This window comes from Silurus meridionalis, chromosome 25 (genome assembly GCF_014805685.1).
Source record: "Silurus meridionalis isolate SWU-2019-XX chromosome 25, ASM1480568v1, whole genome shotgun sequence".
Classification (NCBI taxonomy): Eukaryota; Metazoa; Chordata; class Actinopteri; order Siluriformes; family Siluridae; genus Silurus; species Silurus meridionalis.
Window position 1 is genome coordinate 4,560,639 of NC_060908.1, and position 21,515 is coordinate 4,582,153.

Sequence of the window (21,515 nt, forward strand, 5' to 3'; positions counted from 1 at the left end):
AAGAGCAAACAAGTCGGTTAAAAAAAGACAAAGTAGTCAAGCTATTTTTCAACATGGTATCTTTAACTAACAAATAAAATGATGTCACAAAGTAGAAGAACCATTAGTGTTCAATGGACAAATAAAATGAAAGTAAATTATTTTAGATAAAGTAAAATCAAATATTCTGAGCTGACTGTGATTGGATGCACCTCTCCGTCTCAGAGAGGGACAATATTTTTTATTCAACTTCTCAAAGTTTTTGGAAATTATTTGAGCCCTTTTTGGGGCTGAAAAGGACAGGACAGTGGTGGTAAAAAAAAAAAAAAAAAAAGTCACTCACCGGCAGCAGATGTGGGTAAGAGAGTGTTGAGCTATAATGACATATTTAGCAGGGGTTTAAAATATAGTGGGGTAAAAATCACAAATATTAAAACATAAATGTAGTTGAGTAGAGATCAAATGTTCTTTTATATCTATGATACTTAAGTACAGTAATGAAGTACATTTACTCAAACACCATACACCATCGCTAAATATTCTGTTTATTTGTTTAGTCTCCCTGATGAGTTACTTTTCCTTATTCTTCTGTTATAAATGTGTTGTGGCTTTTGACTCTATGATGCATTGGCCAAATGTGCTTCCATTTTATTTGTCCCTCATTAACCTCGGCCTTGTTGACCTAAGCATGTCTATTATAGAGTATGGATCTAGAGTGCCCGTTAGTGCAGATATTAGTTCACTGCATTCACTTCAATGTTATTAAAATGTTACACACACACATTTGTTACATTTACTTATTTACTGTTATAATGACCTCCACTCTTTTGGGGAGATGCTTCACTACATTTTGGAGTGTGCCTGTGAAGATCATTGTGCTCATTCAGCTATAAGGGTGTTAGTAAAGTCAGTTATGAAGGTGAGGTGAGAAGGCCTGGGGTCCAGCGTTCCAATTCATCCCAAAGGTGATTAGTAGGGTTGAGTTCAAAGCTCTATAACAGGCCACTCAAGATCCAATCTAATCCATGTATATCCAAGTATATCTTAATGGAGCTGACTTTGTGCACAGGGGCATTGTCATGCTGGAACAGGTTTAGTTCTCTTAGTTCAATTGAAGGTACAATTGAATGCTACCAATATCTAAAAACATCTTATACAATTGTGTGCTATAAATATTTTGTTTGGGGATAAATAAGATCCCATTCCTTTTTTTCCGTATAGTATATATACGGAAAATATAACTATATTCAAAGCATGAAATGGAAATATTGTTTAAATATTGTTAGACATTTAAAAATAGATCTTTCGCTGAGATTTTTTTCACCATATCTCAAAAATAATTGCAGTTTCTATGTTGCTATGTTACAGTTGTGTCTGTTGTCTGTCGTTCCAAACATATAAATACAACATCAACTATTCATACATGAATCAGTTCAACAAATTATCCTCATAATAATTCTCCATAAGATATAAGTTCATTACTCTGTCTCATACAAAATACTTTCTTCTGGGAGAATTTTGGGATCAAAATAATGGGCAATCGTGCGTGCGCATGTGTGTGTGTGTGTGTGTGTGTGTGTGTGTGTGTGTGTGTGTGTGTGTGTGTGTGTGTGTAACTGTGGTGTAATTTGCAAAGACAAGGGGAGTACCAAAGCTTGAAAAGGTCATGATATTTCAAGATGTAATCTATTCTAATGTCATTTTAGAGAGGAGACTTTAAACATGCCCCAAAGTCACCAGAGAGTTCTGATAAAATTTAGAAAAGTTAATAAATGATGAAAAAAACGATACAGTGTTAATGTTAAGTATGTCTTTGAAAGAATAAAGTTGTTGTTTTTTCTTTCTATCCCAAATCACTCTTGCCACTTTTCTCCACCCACTCCACCCTTCCTGCACTCTTTTCCTCACTTCTCTAACACACTCTACGTTCCTTTACACAATTGATATTTAACTAATCCACCTTCACCACCTCGACTCGTTGCAACTGAAACATTCCACTGCCCTCCTTCTTTGTATAGCATGTTTAACAATGGGCATTGTCCATATATAGGTAATAAAATATGAATGTACTGTATGTGTTAGTGTTTATAAGTTTAACCCTTATAAGTTTATCCCTAATGAGCAAGCCAGTGGTCACAGTGGCAAGAAAAAAAAAATCCCTGAGATGTTATGGGTCAAGAAACCTTGAGAGGAACCAGACTCAACGGGTTTCCTCATCTGGGTGGCACCTAATGTTTATTCATTTAAGTTCCACCATTGTTGTGTACTGTTATGTACAAATGGCGCAGTTAATTTTGTAACCCTTATCAGTCCTTGGAACAAATAGAAGCGTTGATTTTAGAAGTTTCACTAGAAATGCACTTGTTATACGAGTTCCTGAACTCTCCGTAGTCACCGTAGTTTCGCGCGAAAATTACGAGTTTACGTACCTACAAGAGCCGTCCAATGGCGTCAAGTAAAGAAGGTCGTGGGCGGGACGTACTGGTTTAATCCCGTGCTCTGATTGGCTCGTAGGATTAAAGCCCACTAAGCAAACTGTTTCTGGTGTCAGGCACTGTCAAATATCTCGTGCTGCCATTGGTCGAAAGTGGCTAGCCCTCTTTACTGATTGGTTGATTCTCGTTTCGAGAGCTGGTAGGTTTTTTTTTTTCTCAGCGCCACTCAGCGGCGTTTCGCAGCGCGGCGGCTTTGGGTATCGGCGGGCGGGGAAGACCGAGTTGGGCAACGACTGACCCTAACATCCAGCGAGGAGGGGGAAAAAGAGGCAAAAACTCGGATGAAAGCCGGGGTTAGGGGTTGCCCGAGCTAGCCTCCTTCACCGGCACACCACCGCGGCCGCTCATTCCGTCTCAGTCCGTCCTGTAGCTCGTCTAATGTCGGATTTCAAGCTCGGGATTGTTCGCCTGGGCCGTGTGGCCGGGAAGGTGAGCTTCAGGACTGCCATGTGCGACGCCGAGGGGAGGGTCACAAAAACATTAGATAGCTTTTTTAAAAATAATTTAAAATTTATTAATCTCGGGGAGATTTTTAACTCAAATACGAATCGTTTTTCGTGTTTATAAACACGAACACTTTGGTTGTGCGACCGGGTTTTTATTACAAATAAATTTCCGAATCGCTCTGTTGAGCCGATGCTAAGACTGCTAGCATATACATATGTATCTGTTTATCAATATAAATGAGCGGTGTCTCAAACGGAGCTGTCAGACGATCACGTTTGGATTTTAAAGCGTATCAGAAATCGGTTGTTTTCGAAGAAACCGGCTTCAGATAGAAAAGGGAAGGAGGGGGAAAAAAGCAGGCGCGTTTGCGGCGTGAGTCCAACCGGCATGAGGAATAATAACACTAGCCAGTTAGCAGCTCGAGAAGCCGGTGATCCGGGGAATTAGACAACGAATCTGGGGTATTATGGGATGTGTTGGCTGTGTGAACGCTGTTTAGATGATCCGGTTTTATTTTTGGGTCAACCAGCATCCATCCGGCTGTACACCTCTTCAGGGGCCGGGATCAGATCCAGTCTGTGTGCCAGGCCGCTTCATGCCGGTACACTAGAGGGCATCCGGCAAACGCTGAGACAAGGTGTAGGCCTGGGACTCATCTCCTGAATTTGTATTATGACTAAAAAGGCTGAAACAGGTGTCATGGAGCAAACAGTATGGGTGCTGCTGAATGGTGTGAATGGTCCCCTTGTGAAAATGGTCATGGTTTTAATCTTAAAATTCACTTATGACTTTTGGTGACATGTTGGTGTCTCCTGGAACCCATTAGAATGCATCAAGATCTAAAGCCATCTGTTCAACATCTGTCAAGAACCGACGGAACACCTTATGGTTCTTTTGATCACATGCTGGTTTTTACTGGAAGCCATTAGCACGCCGTCCGGATCTCAGTAACCCTTCTTTGTTTCGATGATGTTTCCATGGTGTTTGTGGACATTATCGAACTGAAGAAATCTCACCAGGATCCGTCTGGCGTCCTAATGCTTTTCAGTAGATACCAGCACGTGATCAAGCCATCAGAAGTGTTCTGTTAGATATAACAGGTGAAGAACCTGTTTCCACCAAGAGAAGAGAATAAGCATCGGGATCCCAGCGACGTTTCTCCGATTTGATGCCAATGTTTTAATGATGCACACAAAGACCATGGAAAAAAAAAAATCCGGTAATGGTTAAAAGATAATGGGCTGTAATGGGATTCGTAGTGAACCCCATTAGAGATTTTTTTATTTAGCAGAAAGGATAAAGTTTGTTTTGTTTCCATTCCTTGGTTGCAGTCCAGCTACATCATTATTCAGGGTTCTGGAATAAAGCAGAAATGTCATGTGTGTGGTCAGATTTGTTTTGGAGTTTATTTTTGGAGTAGGAGGTGTTGAAATGGCCACGGTATTTAAGAACCATGTCTAAAAATATATTATTACACTGAACAATTTGACCGTTTATAAAACACAAAAACAAGCCGGTGGTGAGAAACATCTCCATGGTGGTGAGTACCAAATACCAAAAAAGATACGATGCATTTCCATAAAGTTTTTGTTTTTTGAGAATGACTTTACATTACCTTGCATCTCGAGTATTTGTAGTGACTGTAGCTGAGCTGGAATTTGGGATTTTAATCCGTATGTTGAAAACCTTATTGGTGAGGATATTTAGCAATCGTACAACATAACATCACTCTTCAGGGGTGGCACGCCTACGCCTCGACCCGAGAGGTGCCGATAGAAAAGGAGAGCTAGTCCGCTTTCATTACATCCTCGTCCGTCATTTTGTTTGCGTATAATTTTCTGCGCGTGTCTGGTACATATTGAATTGCTGCTCCGTTTGCTTTATGATGTGTAAAAGGTCAATAGTGTTCCAGTGGAAGTGCCAGTTCTATAGCCGGTGACTGAAAATGTGGTGAAAGAGATTTTTCTAGTTGTTTTTGCAAAATAGTATCAAATTTATATATATATATATATATATATATATATATATATATATATATATTTTTTCTTATTTATTTTTTTAAATCATTTTCTCATCTTGTGTTTGTGTTATTGAAAATAAATTCAAGTAAATTTTTTTTTTTTATTAAGTTTAGGAAATTATCATCCTGCTGTATTAAATCTATTAAAGTAATATTTATGATTATTATTTAGATGTTTAATGATCGATTTTCTCTCAAACTCTAATACGACGTGTTTTGTTTAAATAGAATGCATGATTTTTATTGACTTGGTTTTTTTTTCTTATTGTATTTTTTTATTTTTGTAGACAAAATACACCCTCATCGATGAGCAGGATATACCACTGGTGGAGAACTATGCCTTTGAGGTAAGAGTTTTGACTTTCACTAGCTCGTGATTCTTTTAGAGGCTTTTCTAACACTTTTCTAACTTGAACACGCTCATTAAGTTATGATGTGAATTAGAGCTGATATCTATCAAGTAACAAGTTGTAGAAACTTCTGGAAGGGTATAAATCGCATTTGCTTTGAACCAAGAGGAAGATCTTCGCGTTTCCTCCCCTTATCCTGGATCACAGTTGTCAATAAAATTTTTCTGGAATTCTCTCGCTAATTTGCAGGCACGGATGGAGGTCGACGCCGACGGCAACGGAGCAAAGATCTTCGCGTACGCCTTCGATATAAGCAAAGGCCGGTGGGCCGGACGACCTCTGCACGAGCTGCTTTGGTAAGTGCAGCGCTTTTGAGTCAATACCGCGGTTTATTAATGGTTCTCGTGTTTAATTTCGAACGTGTGCGTGCAGGGAAAAGCACAGAGGCGGCATCGCACCCAGCTTCCAAGTTGTCCATATAAACGCGGTCACGGTCGACAACCGTCTAGACAACTTGCGCCTCGTTCCTGTCGGCTGGACCCCCAAACCGGAAGAGCTGTCTAGCAAACAAAGGTAGACTTTTGCACAATTCTGTACTGATGCACCATATAAGCCTTCTTATCCGATCATGTCAACAGTTCTCAGACTTGGTGTACATGTGATACTTTCACAGGGAGCAGTCGCTGTACTGGTTAGCTATCCAGCAGGTCCCAGCCGACCCAGTGGAGGAGCAGTACCTGGAGCTGGGACGCACACGTTACTACAACGCTAACGGGGAGCTGGTGGAGGAAGAAGAGTGTTCCTGCACTTACTACGAGTGCCACTACCCCCCTTGTTCACTCATAGAGAGGAGGGTCAGTACTGCTGGTTCATTTGTACAAATATGATTTGTCTTGTGGCACCTTTTGTGTTGGTCTTATGAGACGTAAACATGCTAGTGAGAGGACGGTGAAAATCAGATCCAGCAATTATATATAATATATTAGTTTTAGAGATCAGGGAGTGATGGGAAACTCGGGAGAAGCTTCCAAGACCGGTAGATCACAAGAACAATAAATTTAATCCCTTATCTACTAGAGCACACGCAATGTCGGTTTCCGTAAACTTTATTTATAATTTCAAAATTATATAAACATACATTACCACAAGACACACGAAGTTAACCCACTTTTTGATTTTGATAGAATAAGTGTAGTGTGGGCAAAGAGGAAATAGGGCCTGAAGCTTGTTTTGTTATATTGTGAGTACAGGTCTTTGCACCTTTGCTTGCCAGCAGTTCACACTGAGCAGCAAATTTGTTAGCGTGCAGTAAAGGCGGTGTTTTTTTTCATTTATCAACATTTTTATATGGAACGAGAGAGACGGACATTTTTAATGGTTATTTTTCCTGGGTTGTTTTTTTTCATACAAACATTCAAATGCATTCAAACACAAAAATAATTCAATCAGATGTTTTCAACAGTAGAACACCTTTTCAAATATCTTCAGTATTCAATAATGCAATAAGACTCAAGTATTAATGATTTCAGGGATCCAAAAACCACCGGGCCAAGGACCAGTACCTGACCCTTGGTGGAACGGTGATATAAGCTCCCACTGATTTTGCATCATATTGAGTTTCATTATCTCATATATATATATATATATATATATATATATATATATATATATATATATATATATATATATATATATATATATACACACACACACACTTTATTATAAGTACACTATATACATAAATAACCTCAATTAGAGTTTTATATAATTATAATATGCAAAACATCCAATTTAAAAATGTATTATTATTTTTATTTTATTTTTAAATCCAGGTAATCAGAAAAAAAAGTCAAATGAATTGATGATTATAATAATCGTAAGTTGCAGCCCTAATATAGAGTTAATAATAATAATAATAATAATAATAATGATGCAGCGATCTCCAACCTGTTTTGCATCACTGGTCAGTTTCCCTGGGCCTTGAGGCGAAAAAAAGATTTGGGATCGCTAAATAATATTATAATATATAAATGAATAAGAAATTGAATTATTTCTTTTTAATATAACATACAAAAAGCGCTGAATCAGATGTGTAGAATGTTGACTTTCGAGGTTGTGGAGGAAAACTCCAGGAGCGGTAACTGATCGAGGACTTTGATCGTGCGGCCTACAAAAAGACAACAAAAATAAACGGTTGGACAGAAACAAAGCTGCTGCTTTCGTTCTGTGTGTTTGTGTTGTGCTGCTTGATCCACCCGCTCGTCCGCTTTCTCTCGTTCGCCGTTTGTGGCAGTTACTAAAAGAACAAAGCGACTGTCTTGTATAAACTGGTTGTAATAAGACAAAGGTGAGAATCAATCATTATACCAGCAGGTTTGGTCCACATGCTCCACCGCCTCCTGTCACCAGAAAGACATTAGTAGAAAGCTGTATATATTATTCAATTATCTTATGCATTTGTGTACTTATTTAAAAATGTTTTCCTTTCAGCTGCGAGAATTCAACATCTGTGGTCGCTGTCAGGTGGCACGTTACTGCGGCTCGCAGTGTCAGCAGAGGGATTGGCCGGCCCATAAGAAGCAGTGCCGTGAACGCAAGAGGGTCCTGGCCCTGGAATCCGAGCCTGAGCGGTGATCCCCTGAACCCCCATTAGTGAAAAATGGGGTCGGACGGGGGGGACTGCAGGACGGACTTGCAAAGAAATGCAAAAAGAACAACGTAAAAAAATATATATCTACTGACTGACTAACCGAATGGGTGATTTGTTGGTAGGTAAGGCAGGCTTGTTGAGTGCGGGGGCGGGGGGGGGGCATGGAAACCTTTTTATTTTATTTGGTATTTATTATTTTTTTGCTTTCCAAACTTTGGCATTTCCTTAGGAGTGGGAGGGGGGGTTTCTTTTGGAGGTATATTGATAAAAGGCTGCTGCTATGGATGTGTGTTTTGTGAAGAAAAACACCACGCCATCATGACTTCCTCCGTACGGACTGTCGAGCGTTCACGAACTCACTCCTTCCTTCCATTCTCACGCCTGTCGTGAAGCGTTCGCCACTGGTCTCGAGGAACATGCCTGCTGTAGAATGAGATGGAAATACGGACCTCTTCACTGTACTTTTTTTTTTTTTTCTTCTTCTTCTTCCTCCTCCCCTCTCCCGGTCGGACTTCCTGTGTACACGGACGTACACTCGCTCGCTTACCTGCCGTATACGTCTCCGGGTGTGCAACCGTGCGAAGGACCGTGCGAATTCACACTACCAGTATTGTGTGTGTGTGTGTGTGTGTGTGTGTGTGTGTGTGTGTGTGTGTGTGTGTGTGTGTGTGTGTATATATATATATATATATATATATATATATATAATGTGTGTGTGCGCGCGCCATGCCATTATTGACTGAAGTTACAGAATTGTTCTCTATTCCAGGTATTGGTGTATGGACTGGGTAGGGAAGAGTTATTAAATTCGGTGATGTCGCTCTTTGTTGCGACGTTCTGAAACCGCTCTTAGTTCTGCATTAAAAATCCTAATCGCCTTCCATTCGACAAGGTTCACGCTCTGTCATGTTTATGGATTCAAGGAATGTCCCGGCTTAAAGGGGGGAAAAAAACCAACCTTGAAGATGCACACCAAGTTGTTTCCACGTATTCAACATCCACTGTCCTCTTTCTGCAAGTTGGCGCTCGGTATGTCAATCCCCCTCGTTCAGTGTGTAACATCTGTAACTTTTCTCTCACCTCGTGTTTCGTATGAACCTGAACTTTTTAAAAGAAAGAAAACAAACACAAAAGGCATACACGCACACACGTTTCATGTGCGTCTTCCTCTTCAATGTAAGGCAACTTTATCGAACTGTAATGTGACGCGCACGGACACGCACACGAACCTTGCATGTATCGCAGGTATACATGCTAATTGTTGACAGTTGTGTACCAATGTGTTTATTTATCCAGATAGGGTTGAACACTGTGCACTGAATAGCCTCACTTTCATCTTTTGTCACGTGGGAGACGAGATTACAGAATGATTGCGTTCGGGGCAGTTATTTTTTTTCTTATTTTTTAATTTTATTAAATACAAAAATTATGATATACTTTAAAATATGTATAAAAAAAAAAAAAAAAACAAAACAAACGATGGAAAATTTTACGTGATGGGGCTTAATGTTCGATATCCAACTATTGTCACTGTAAAATAAATAAAGTATGATGTGCGAAAAGTATGTTTACACCAGAAAAGTGTGTCCAAAGGGTGGGTTTTTTTTTTTTTTTTTTTTATTTAATTTTTTTTATTCAATTTTTAAATGTATAAAAAAGATATAAATAAGATCATCGCATTATATTTTTAGATATATAAAATTATTTATATATATAATTTTTTAGTTTTATAAAATAGAAAATATTCACATTCTCTCACGCACACGTGCACACTGTTTTCACAACTGTTTATTTTTTCTATACTTTTTTTTTTTTTTTTTTTATTCAATTTTTTTTATTTAATTTTTAAATGTATCAAAAAGATATAAGATCGCATTATATTTTTAGATATATAAAGTTATTTATATATATAATTTTTTAGTTTTATAAAATAGAAAATTCTCTCACGCACACGTGCACACTGTTTTCACAACTGTTTATTTTTTCTATCCTTTTTTTTTTTTTTTTTTTAATAGATTGTAATTGTCCTTCTGCTCTCTTGTGACAAGTCAATGTTTTGTTAAAAAAAAATCCCAGTCTGTCATTGATGCAAACTTGCACAAGTCACTCAACCTCATCAGATTGGATTCTCTTTTATTTGTAATTGCAGAAATATGTGTACAATCAGACCCCTACCTCCGACCATTCGACTTGGGGCATTTCGAAGATACGATGTTCTCCTCACCAAAAAAACAAATATAAATTATTTTTAAATTTACTTCATTTGTCCCATGTAAAAACTATTTAAAATGTGTTTACAGTCCCATTGTCTGCATCGGAACTCATCATAATCACTCTTTTTCTCTGGACCGTTTTTCGGTCCCTATCTACAACGTAAGTTGGGGTCTATCTGTATTTAAATAATGTTATATTGATAGGTAAGTAAATGGTTTAAAAATGACCATGCAAAGGCATCATGGGTAAGATATAGTCATGGCAGAAATCTTCAGGTTGGTTCAAGAAAAACATGGGCCTTGCATTATTTTCAACGAATGTGTGACGCTACTGAAGAGTCATTCAGCAATCTTAAGCATGAGCCGAATCATTTACATGTAAATCAACAGCAGATTCGTAAAGAGAAAATACAGGTAGTCAAGAAACTTGTGTGTTAGTATGTGCAATTTCTTTCCCCCCACCTTTCTCCCTTTTTTAAAATTTGTTTCCTCATTTCACCCTGATTTTGTCATGACTAATTCAGATCCACCTTTCATTCACGTTATGATGTAACAGCAATATTATGTGCTCTCTAGACTTCAAAGCCATGGATTACTCTTGAGGATCATCAGCGCCATCATTAAATTTTAGAGTATACGATCATCGAATGTTAGGGTGAACATTGATGAAGATTTGAAGAATGAAGATTGTGTCGCTGTCAAGTCTTTTTGCTTTTTCTTTATTACCCTCTCGATGGCAATAGTTTGGGGATCAGTGGTCTAGTGATACCACATGTGATGTCAGAAGATCAGAAAAACTTGTCACAAAAATATTTAAAATATTACACAAATGTTGACGTATATATTTTAAGGTGGACTTTTTTCAGTGTGTGGACTGTTGGGTTTCAGAATGTACTTGTATTTGAATATTAATAATTATAATATTTTTTAATTATTATAGAAAGTAGAGGTAATTTTCCCTTATTTTACACAGAAACTAACCCGTACCTTAAATTCACAACTCAACATTACACAATGTTACTGTATGCCTGCTAGATGGTCCTGCCGCCAACTCGAAATCTGATTGGTTAAAGCAACAGCCTCACGGCAGATTCCTTTGACCCTGGCAACACATGATGTGACGGCTGATTGGATAGCAACTCCAACATAAACAGACATTCCTTGAAGCAGTGCACTCAGGAGAAACACTATGAAATAAAGAAAAGAAACTATTAGAAATATGCATATTCATGGATATAAATATATTTTAGGCTTAGCAGAGAAAACCTTACTGGCCCTGATGGCCTGCGACTAATATATACATATAAATAGTCTTTGGTTTTGCTTAAAAAATAAAAAAACATGATTTATTGCTTAACCCACTTTACTACTTGTAAAACTCAGCAATCACGTATGGTGTTTAAGGTTATTGGGTCCTCTGTTAGATACATGTGTGTTAAATGACAAGGTCAATGTAAAAAAAGAAAGAAAAAAGCCCTGTATAATAAAATAAATACATGATTACAAAGAGCTATCAGTGTGCATAATGCTAATTCAGATCCAAAATTATTTCCTTTGTTGATTTTAGTGCTGACCATTGTGTTGAACTACTGTTTATAATAATAGGAAAGTGAAAATATCAAATGTACAGCCAATTTAAGCTCATGAAAGAAATTCAAAGAGTTGTGTTTATTTACGAGGTACATTCAGCTGCACAGCTTGACTATAAATGAGCACAGAGATTCCTGCTGGCAATGAAAGTTATCTCTCTCAGCAGTGAGCTGTAAATGCTTTCAAGGCATCGGCTTTTGTTTTTCTACAGTTTCAGTGTGTCCCGCAGTTGAACTCCAGCTCAGACAAAAAACTGCTCGTAAAACCGTCAGTTGGGATGTGAAGGTTAGTCTTTTATTGCCTTTGACCAGGCACAGAGGACTTGCAGGGGGGATGTGGGCCTGATAAGCAAACCTTTGTGATTATGTTGTGTTGATTCGACTCTGTGACTACTCAGGCTGAGAACTTCAGCTGTTTACATCTTTGCTATGCTTTTCGAGAAGGAAACAATTCTGAAGAAACATCACGAATGGATGACGGGGGACAGTGATCTTTGCCAGGCATTAGGGCAACTCCTGTCGAATGACGAGCCTGATGTTGTACTAAGTGCTGCTGGAGCTGTGGCCACATCGGTAACATTTTCTAATATTGAAACGTATCACACTGATTTAGTGTTTAGAGACGAGAACTTGCATGTTGCTTTGGTCGTTCACCTAAAAAGTGTTATCAAAGTTTTATAACCAGCTTACTGCAGGTCAGATCTGCCATTTTATATTTGTCAATGTGAGACTGTGTTTTATTTAGTAAGAACTATTTTTCATTTCCAGATACACCAAATCATACAAAAGCAATACTAAAAACATGTTTTTAATCAAAAGAATTAAAGAGATTTTGACTTAATTTTGAAGATAATGTGAAAAAAAACTTGGGAGTTTTTCATTCACAAGCTAAAACGTTGTCAATTAATCAAAACAATGTCTTAATTTAGTTTTATAAAGTGGTGCAGAGTATTTGAGTGAATGTACTAAAAAAAACTGTTCTTAAGTAATTTTTTGGCTACTTTCTAAATGTACTTTTTGGATTTATTTAAGTATCAAAGATAAACGCAACCTTTACTCAACTACATTTATCATACAATATATGTACTTTTTACTCCACTATATTTTAATTGACAATAAGCGTTACCAATTACACTTTGCAATCATTTACTTAGCTATTATTTTTTTTATTTATATTGATTTGTCAGTTGAATACAAATGGTTCTTCTACTTAGTGATATTCTGTCATTTTGTGTTAATTGAAGATACGTTTTTGAAAAATTGCTTTATATTTTTTGTCTTTTTTTTTTTTAACAACTTGTTTGATCTTTGTTATATTCTGGCATGGCAAAGAGGCTGTTGTGTTGATAGTTAATGCAGTGTTGAGGAGTACATTTTTATTTGTATTTTAGGAAATAAAACCTCACAAATCAACAGTTTTTAGCTTTTTACTAACAGGTTTTGGTGTTGAGGACGTGCTCTAAGATTTTTGTTTATCATATTTGAACTTTTAACCTGTAATGAAGTACATTTTACGGTGAAGTAATTGCAAGTTTTTATTCAAAACAATAACAAAAAAACGAGGGTTTGAAAATCCTACCTAGACCACTCTACTGACCAGTTCAGACTGGAAACACCCCAAGAGCCCTTGTTAAATTCGTTCAAATCTGCTTCTAACGCATCAACTTTAAGAACAAAATGCTCACTTGCTTCATAATAAATCCCATCCACTAACATGTTATAATGTCATAATATTATGCCTTGTCAGTAAATGCTATATTCATGTTCGTTCAAATGGTCAGGTAAAAGATAAATACGTATTAAAGCTACAGAGGGTGTACTACGCTAGCAACCAGGAAAAGTACTGATTGGAACTTTAATTTCTGAGAGTGTACTGTAGAGAGGTATTGCCTTGTTTACTGTCAGTCCTCATCCTCCCTGATTCTCTATTGGTTGGTGCATTGATTCTTTGAATAGGGTTTCCAAAGTAATCCTGAATTTTTTATGCTTATCCTATCTACATTAGGTTGAGAGCCCATCAGGGCTACAGCAGCTGCTTCAGGAACATGTTGTCTTCAGTCAAGTCCTTGAGAGAGTCGCCTGCCTTCTGAACCACGAGAGAGAGCGAGTGGTTAACTCAGCCACTCTTATTCTGGCCCGGCTTTCTTTGTATGAACCTGCCTGCCAAAAGCTTCTATGTCACCCATCAGCCTCAATGATTTTTAAACGTTTAGTTCAGTGTCTGACCCACAGCCGCACAGGTGAGGTTGCAATATAAAGAATGAATAAGAATTCTGTCATATTAATGTAAAATCTGAGGGGTCCAGGATTTAAACGTGTCTCTTAAAGGTAACTTGAAGACTTACAAGTCAGAAGGTATCATCACATTTGCAGTAGAACTCTGTAAATGTTCCTTCAATACAAAATGGTGTCATATGATGATCTTAAAGAATTTAGATGTATTGTCGATTTTTTAAATTCTGTTTGTTGTATGATGTGATTTTAGACACTGCTATGAACGCATCCTTCACTATTGGGTGCCTGTTTGGATGTGAGCAAAGCCGATGCCTTATTCTGGCTGAAGCCAAAGAGCAAAAGTTGGTAAGAAAGCTATGCACCATTGCTAAGGAATACATGCATATGCTAAGCTCAGAACTTAAAGCTGCAGTATGTAACATTTGTTTGACCTAACTTAAACAAAAGCATAATGCCACTAGCAGTAAAAAAAAAAAATGCGTCATACAGTATGACATCGCAATAGAACTCTAAAGAACTTTAGTGGCGAAAAAAATTAACTATGAATTAAAAGAAGCTGATAATGACGTCATTGCAAGCATGCTTTGAATTCACCCTTCAATAGACTAAAAAAACCCCACTTATTTATATAAACCATATTTCTCAATCTCATTTTCCAAAGACCACATCAACTGTACTATTACTGAGTCTCTTTTATTTAGATGAGTGGTCTGGAAACGTTATTGTCCAATGGCGTGGAGTCAGAGGCGGGGCAAACTGCTTGTTTTGCATTGAGTTGCCTGGCATCTAAGGATGATGGGCACGCCTTGTTAATAGAGAGCCCGTCCTTACCTGGTTTGTTGGATAGTCTACTAAGTTTGTTAAGGAGTGGAGACCCAGACAGCATTTGGTTTGCTGCAATGTGAGTTCTTCTAGAATACTTGATTCCTTCACATAATAGAGGGATGTTTAACAAGATATAATTTCATTATACGTTGAATATACCTTAAATTCTTTTTTTTTAAAGATTTGCTTCTTTTCAATGAAGTAGGCATGCCTTAACAATTTGTTTCTCTGGATGTTCATCACTGCTTTCTCTCAGGACAGTGAGAGCTTTCGTGTCTCGGCCGAATGGAGTTACTCAAGTTAGAGAGCACGGCGCTTTGGAGGAAAAATTAAAGGTGATTAGTTGTTAATACTTTCTTTTATTACACTTATGCAACATAATAAATATCTGTTTGTAATTTATTTGTATATGACACACTTTTATGGTTCTCCTTCTGAACTATAGACTGGTATTTTAACTGATATTTACTAACCACTACGGTTCATGATTGTAATTCTTTTCTTTATATATATATATATATATATATATATATATATATATATATATATATATATATATATATATATATATATATAAATTTGATACTATTATCTGTTTTCCTCGTACAGTAAATATAATATTATAGTGGCACCAAGGTCATAAATCTACTTTCTAAACTTTATTGCCACCTTTACAAGCCAAATGCTTTATTGTAACTAGCATGTGAAATCAAATGCCCTCAAATCTGGCTCACATTTCAGTTTTATAACCAATCTTCCCCATCTTTTATATTCATCTCCAGCGTCTCTCTGTCTCTCCATCCACAAGCTCAGAGCTGCAGGAGGAGCTTGGGGCATGCCTCAGAAAGCTAAAGCGCTTGCCTAAACCGTCCCCTGTTACTATTCGACACCAATCGATGGCCTGCGTTACATCCTGGGAAAAAATAAAACCTGAAAGTGGCCTGGAAGTTACCTATTGGTAAAAATGCTTTGTTCAATGATCGATGATCAGATATACCTCGGGAAAGCTTGTAATCATTCTGATCATCATTAGTGATAACTATGACTTTGAACTCCATGTTTGTTTTCTCTAGTCTCTTTGATGGAGATACCATGTTGTACCGTGGCCCATGGTGTCAAATCACTATACCCTATTCTCATATTCAGCACAAGCAACCACTTTCTTTACGACTTAATCTCTCTACGTTGGATGGTGACATGAGTCCCTTCAGTGAACCTGTGGAGATACGAGTAGAGGGTCTAGGGCTTAAACCTGGGCCACCACAGGACTTATGTGTTACCTCCTGCACAGCTACTGAGGTGCGACTGAAATGGGCAGGGCCAGATGGGGACGTCAAGCCCAGATCTTTCCAGGTATACTGTGATGATATGCTGCTGGAAACTACCAGAGAGCTGGGGTAAATTCAAACACTGATGTGTCATATTATTATACTGAAATTTCTGTACTTATTCTGGCCCTTATATACATATATATACGTGTATATATACATACACACAAGGTGGTATCAAAAGGTTTCGAGACAAGTTTTGTAACACGCCAACAGATGGCAGCACAAGGTTGCACACACAGTCACAGGAAGCACCGAACTTCATAAGTCAGCGTGCCAAAAGACATCATCCTGTGTACATCCGAAGCTGTGCAACTGGTTTAATTCTGACCACCTGCGTTACCACGTCTGCTTTTCTTACCACGTGCGCACTCCTCACAAGTGAGTTTTTTGTTGGAAGCGACATGATTTTACTTCCGCACACACCCTATTTGCCAGATTTGGCTTCAGCAGACATTGCCCTCTTCCCGAAGATCTAGCTCAAAGGTTGAAGTTTTGACACCATTGTGGAAATCCAGCACAATTTGCAGAATGTGCTTGAAAAGAACACTTGCAAGACACATTCCAGAAGTGGCAGGAACACTGGAAGCACCGTATTGCTAAACAATTATTTTGAAAAGGCAAACAGAGCTAGTCTCAAAGCTTTTTGATACCACCATTGAAATACATCTAAGACAGGGTAAAGCAGTTGGAAATGAAATTAAGTTTTATCTGTTTAATTAAACTGGTAAATAGAAAAATAAACGGTTGTGACATGATCGAAAGGATTGTACCGGCAGTAAGATGATGGTCCATGCGATATCTGAACAATATCCCATGACAGTGTACGCAATCACATTGTCAGAATTCTTCACTCATTTCTCTATCAGGGCTACGGTGAGCTCGCTATCTCCAAGCACTACATACACGGTAAGTATTTGTACACTGGGTCCAGGAGACGCGTGCAGTTCCCGGTGTAGTATTACTATTCGCACTGCAGATGCTCAAGATCATGCTCCTAGTGGTGTGGCAGTTGCTGTGCTGGGATGCCACAAGCTCCAAATCATCTGGGCTGCCCCAGAGGTGCCGCTCGGCCGCCTCTTCTTATACGAGCTACGAGTGAACGGGTGTGTGGTATACTCAGGCAGAGAGTGCATTCACACGATGCGCCATCTTACCGCCAACACATCGTACACCTGCACAGTGACAGCCATAACCTCCAGGGGGCGCTATCAGAGCCAGGCTGTTACCAAACGCACTGCCAAGGACGAATACGTGAACACGAACAGGTGAGTTAAGAAATTGTGTTTAAGAATCTTTTTAGACTTCTGGGAGCCATAAATGACATTCACTTTAATGTAAGAACAATCGATGATTTTTGTCTTTATAATTTTGAGTTATAATCTGTTAAGGCTTTAAATTTACAATATACAATAAAAGAATCTAAAAAAAAAAAGAAATCACAAATAAAAAGCAGTCAATGTTCTATTAAAGTCTGTTAAAATAAAATGCTGATCATTAACAGGTTTTAAATTTAATAGGAATTATTCAGTTTCCTGCTCCACCTCACATATAGAGGACAACACATTTCTCATATAAGTTGAAGCAGGTAACTGAATAAGAACATTATCTAGATGTGAACTTTGCCCATCACTGTAAAATACATTTGAGACTGCGTGGTTGAAAGTCTCATGTCTTTTGAATTGGCTACTAATAACTAAAATATATGGGTGAAAATATAAGGACACCTAGCGATTCTTCCTCTCAAACTGTTGCCACACAAACAAATGGAAAAACAAAATTGTCTAGAATTACTTTTAATGCTGTAACAACAACAAATCTGTTCCAGCATGGCCAAATGCAGGTACCATTGAGACATGGTGTGCCAATGCTAAAGGAGACATTACATTTTCTGCCCAGAACTTTGACCTCAACCCCACTAAACAACTTTGAAATGAATTGGAACACAGGCTGCACCCCAGACCTCCTCACCTGGTCTCAGCAATGCTCTTGTTCCTAAATTAGCTTTAATTTGCACAGAATTTTAATGTTCAAAAAGAACATATAGGGGTGATGGACATGTTTGGACCTACTGTTGGCCATTTAGTGTATCTGTATCTGGTATCTGTATGTATGCCTCTCAGACACGATGGAACAAGTATTTGTTCTCCATAGCATATTTGAGATGTAAAGCACAAATTGAGATTTTATTCTATCATTTATTATTTTTTTATTTTCAGGGGTCTCTGTTCTCCTAAATGCCAAACATTTGCACGTTGTCCAGCAAGAGAAACAAGCGAAGTCACAAACAGGGGCAGGAAGTTGTTATTCATGCCGACCTCTGATCAAATCAAATCATCCAGAATGAAGTCTGAGGAGGTACATGTCTCCTTATAAAATACCACAATGCTTGTGAATTTCTAAATCTGATTGGTAATTGGTTAATTCATTTGGAAGATGAACAGAATCGGTGTATTATAACAGCTGTTCATTATGGACAGATTTCTGCGATTTGTAAATTAATACTGAATTACAGTTATTAAAATGTCATTACCTTTAAAAGGTAGAATAAAACAGAAGGGAACATATAGGCCCTATATTTGTTGTTAGGTAAGTAATAGGAGGAATTTTGCTGAATTCTCATAATGGATCAAATGTACAACATGGTGTCCTTTGACATTTGCAAATTGGCAACATGCTCTAGTATGAGAACACAGTTTTGGATGCACTGTTATAAGCAATTTTATTTCAGCAGTTGTCAAAATTATGACCCTATAGTTATAGTTTTGGATTCCGTCAGCCACTGCAAACTAACATGTCCTCTCATATGCACTCTGCACCTAAACAATGTCTTGTAATAAGCACATATATGTAAGCATCAGTCTTGAGAAGTTCCCAGAGGTTTGAGTGCTTGTTGGCTGCTTTTCCTTCACTCACCCTTCTTCTGCACAACACAACTGACGAACTAAAGGCCATTAAAAAGGCAAAACAATTCACAAATTGAGTCTTTGCAAGGCACATCTGTGAATTGAATAGCATTCAGGTTGAATTTTATGAGCTATCATCAAAGCTAAATGTAGCTACTTTGGACAATCTAGAATATAAAGCATATTCTGGGTTGTTTAACACTTTCTTGTTAACTACATAATTACATATATGTTCTTTCATAGATTGGTATTAATCAGTATTAATGTACAATGCTGAAAAATAATAAGAAATAAAGAAAAGCCACTGATAGTGGAGTTGTGCCCAGACTTTTGACTGGTCCTGAATGTTATGTTTCTTCTTATTTTGTTTTTTGTCTATTCATTCGTGTTCCACATTTTACACTGTAAGTAAACTATCTGCCCTAACTGTAATATGTAATACATCAAGGATTGCTGCCAAAACTATTAAAAGTGTCTGCTGAGAATCTTAATATTTAAATTGTAATACCCTGTTGGCTGTTTATAAATGATTGTACCTGCTTGCTGAGTGATTTTAACAGTGCATGTCTTTTCTCTTGTAGAAGTCAGTGGGTCTTGTTGCTCATTTGGATGCTGAGGCACAATTAAACAATATCAGGAATAGTTCAAATACGAGGGTGGTTCCATCTGAACGCCACATTATGCTGGCGTTCAGACGCTCATCTGCATCCTCATCCTCACACCCTGTACATCCCAGACCAAAAATCAATCCAGGTACAATATTCTGTAGTAAACCAATTATCAACCTGCGTACAAACAAATCTGAATGATTTATACAAATGTATGTTTATTATTAGTGAACCCATATTCAGCATAGAGCATAAAGACAGAATATCCCTGTACATGTTTTAAAGTAATTATGCTGTTTTAAATTAAGTAAATCATCAGGACCCCAAAACTAACCTTTGCTATGTTTCCACACGGATGGTTTTAATTGCCGGACGTGCTCATTATGCAGATTTTGGTTCTTTATTTGAGACTTGGCGCATCAGTAAAACAAAGGTTTATCGATTACAAATAAATTTTCGGTGGAGTTTTTGATTATTTTTCATATCTGACTAAAGAAAGGAGGTCATGAATAAATGAGTGCTGATGTGAAGGTTTTAATTTCGCCTCCTTTATAGTTATTTATTTATATTTCTAATAAAAATGGTCACAGAAATGCGTGCTGCATTAATCGCGTGTAAAAAAAAAAAATATATATATATATATATACAGAATATTTTGTTGTTTTGTTTTTATTCTGAAGTAGTGTTGCAAAGCTGTCGAGCTGAAAAAGCAGCACTAGATAAAGGGAGGCTTCCCATCATCAACCCAAGGATAAGTAAGTTAAGTGGGTTAGAAGTTAGAAGTAAGTTTACTTGTATCTTTACATGTATCTATAAACATCTATAATAATATTGGGAAAATAATATAAAAAATGCAAATGGTCTTTTGTTTGTTATTTATTTGGTTCAGCTGAGAATGTAAGACTCCTCCAGCCAGTCTCTTATAACTGGTCTGATCTCAATCCTACACATCATCACCAACGTACCCCGCACAGAAAAAGGTATGATTTCTGCACATTTCTGCACATTTACATTTACATGTACAAATTTCTGCACATTTACACTCTTAGAGAACTTAATTGTGTTTTTAATATCTGAATTCTAATTTAGTTTTGGATAAGAATGACCAATTCTCTATGTTCTGATGGATGTGATTTATTCTCCCTCTCTAATGTTAGGTTTGTGATTGGGTCGAGAGCGAACAGTCGGCTAAAAGGAAAACGTTTCACAGTGTGGAAACAAGTTGAAGATTTGATCATTTAATCTGTAATTGTACTGTCAAATATTAACTTTCAGATGGCGTGAAAGATATTTTATGTCTTGTTGAGAAAAAAAAAAGATTCATTACATTATATTTGTGTATGTTGTACAAAAATAAACAATGTTTGTCATTTCAAAGGAACCTAAAGAAATAAAAGTTTCCTGTAACACCTTTTATTAAACTCACACAGGCTTGAACCATCTCGTTTTTTATTATTATAATATACAATGCTTAGAATGGAACGTAAAATGGAAAAAACACACCATAAAGGGATTTGCTTTGGTTTAGGACTGGCATTAATGACCAATGCTTCTTCTTGAGGTATTTAGCTTCACCCACAAGACTTTCTATTTAACATTTTTGTGGCATAATAGTCAGTGGGGGTGTCTAAGTCTCAGTGGTAGGAGCTACAAAACAGCAGAAGCCAAGGCAATGAATAGAAGAAGGTCGTGATTGACAGAAGAAGTGGGAGAGATCACATCCATATGTGGTTCTACCCCCCAAACTGTTGCCACTAAGTTGGAAGCATGCAACTGTCTAGATTGACATTTAATGCTATAATAAGATTCCCCTTCACTTAAACGAAGAAAACCAAACCTGGTCCAGCATGACACAAAGCAAGATCCATTA

General features: G+C 37.4%; 2 protein-coding genes across 5 annotated transcripts; both read left to right on the plus strand.

The window, feature by feature from the left end:
- Window positions 1-2,641: 2,641 nt before the first annotated feature.
- Window positions 2,642-9,522, plus strand: zmynd19 (zinc finger, MYND-type containing 19). The gene is made up of 6 exons (XM_046838483.1): window positions 2,642-2,903; window positions 5,229-5,288; window positions 5,541-5,647; window positions 5,724-5,864; window positions 5,965-6,145; window positions 7,782-9,522. Exons 1-6 carry the CDS (start codon window positions 2,853-2,855, stop codon window positions 7,923-7,925), a joined length of 684 nt encoding a protein of 227 aa, XP_046694439.1. The 5' UTR covers window positions 2,642-2,852; the 3' UTR covers window positions 7,926-9,522.
- A 2,342-nt stretch (window positions 9,523-11,864) lies between these two features.
- On the plus strand, window positions 11,865-21,070 carry LOC124378736. Of its 4 annotated transcripts, none has more exons than XM_046838482.1 (13): window positions 11,865-12,316; window positions 13,749-13,983; window positions 14,229-14,323; window positions 14,680-14,879; window positions 15,060-15,138; window positions 15,586-15,761; window positions 15,877-16,200; window positions 17,001-17,399; window positions 18,351-18,489; window positions 19,619-19,790; window positions 20,329-20,400; window positions 20,535-20,625; window positions 20,803-21,070. In XM_046838482.1, the coding sequence occupies exons 1-13, from the start codon at window positions 12,173-12,175 to the stop codon at window positions 20,885-20,887; spliced, it is 2,211 nt and encodes a 736-aa protein (XP_046694438.1). In that variant the 5' UTR covers window positions 11,865-12,172; the 3' UTR covers window positions 20,888-21,070. The 4 variants fall into 4 exon arrangements, with proteins under 4 accessions (XP_046694438.1, XP_046694437.1, XP_046694436.1 ...); XM_046838481.1 differs by having other exon boundaries at window positions 11,866-12,316; window positions 20,326-20,400; XM_046838480.1 differs by having other exon boundaries at window positions 11,866-12,316; window positions 20,329-20,427.
- Window positions 21,071-21,515: the final 445 nt, after the last annotated feature.

Excerpts from the sequence above, each read along its gene's own strand:
- zmynd19 (XM_046838483.1), top strand. The coding sequence starts at position 2,853 with ATGTCGGATTTCAAGCTCGGGATTGTTCGCCTGGGCCGTGTGGCCGGG. Across the intron at positions 2,904-5,228 it reads TGGGCCGTGTGGCCGGGAAG|ACAAAATACACCCTCATCGA; the intron begins GTGAGCTTCAGG and ends TTATTTTTGTAG. Across the intron at positions 6,146-7,781 it reads GTTCACTCATAGAGAGGAGG|CTGCGAGAATTCAACATCTG; the intron begins GTCAGTACTGCT and ends TTTTCCTTTCAG.
- LOC124378736 (XM_046838479.1), top strand. The coding sequence starts at position 12,173 with ATGCTTTTCGAGAAGGAAACAATTCTGAAGAAACATCACGAATGGATG. Across the intron at positions 14,880-15,059 it reads AGCATTTGGTTTGCTGCAAT|GACAGTGAGAGCTTTCGTGT; the intron begins GTGAGTTCTTCT and ends GCTTTCTCTCAG. Across the intron at positions 15,139-15,585 it reads CTTTGGAGGAAAAATTAAAG|CGTCTCTCTGTCTCTCCATC; the intron begins GTGATTAGTTGT and ends ATTCATCTCCAG.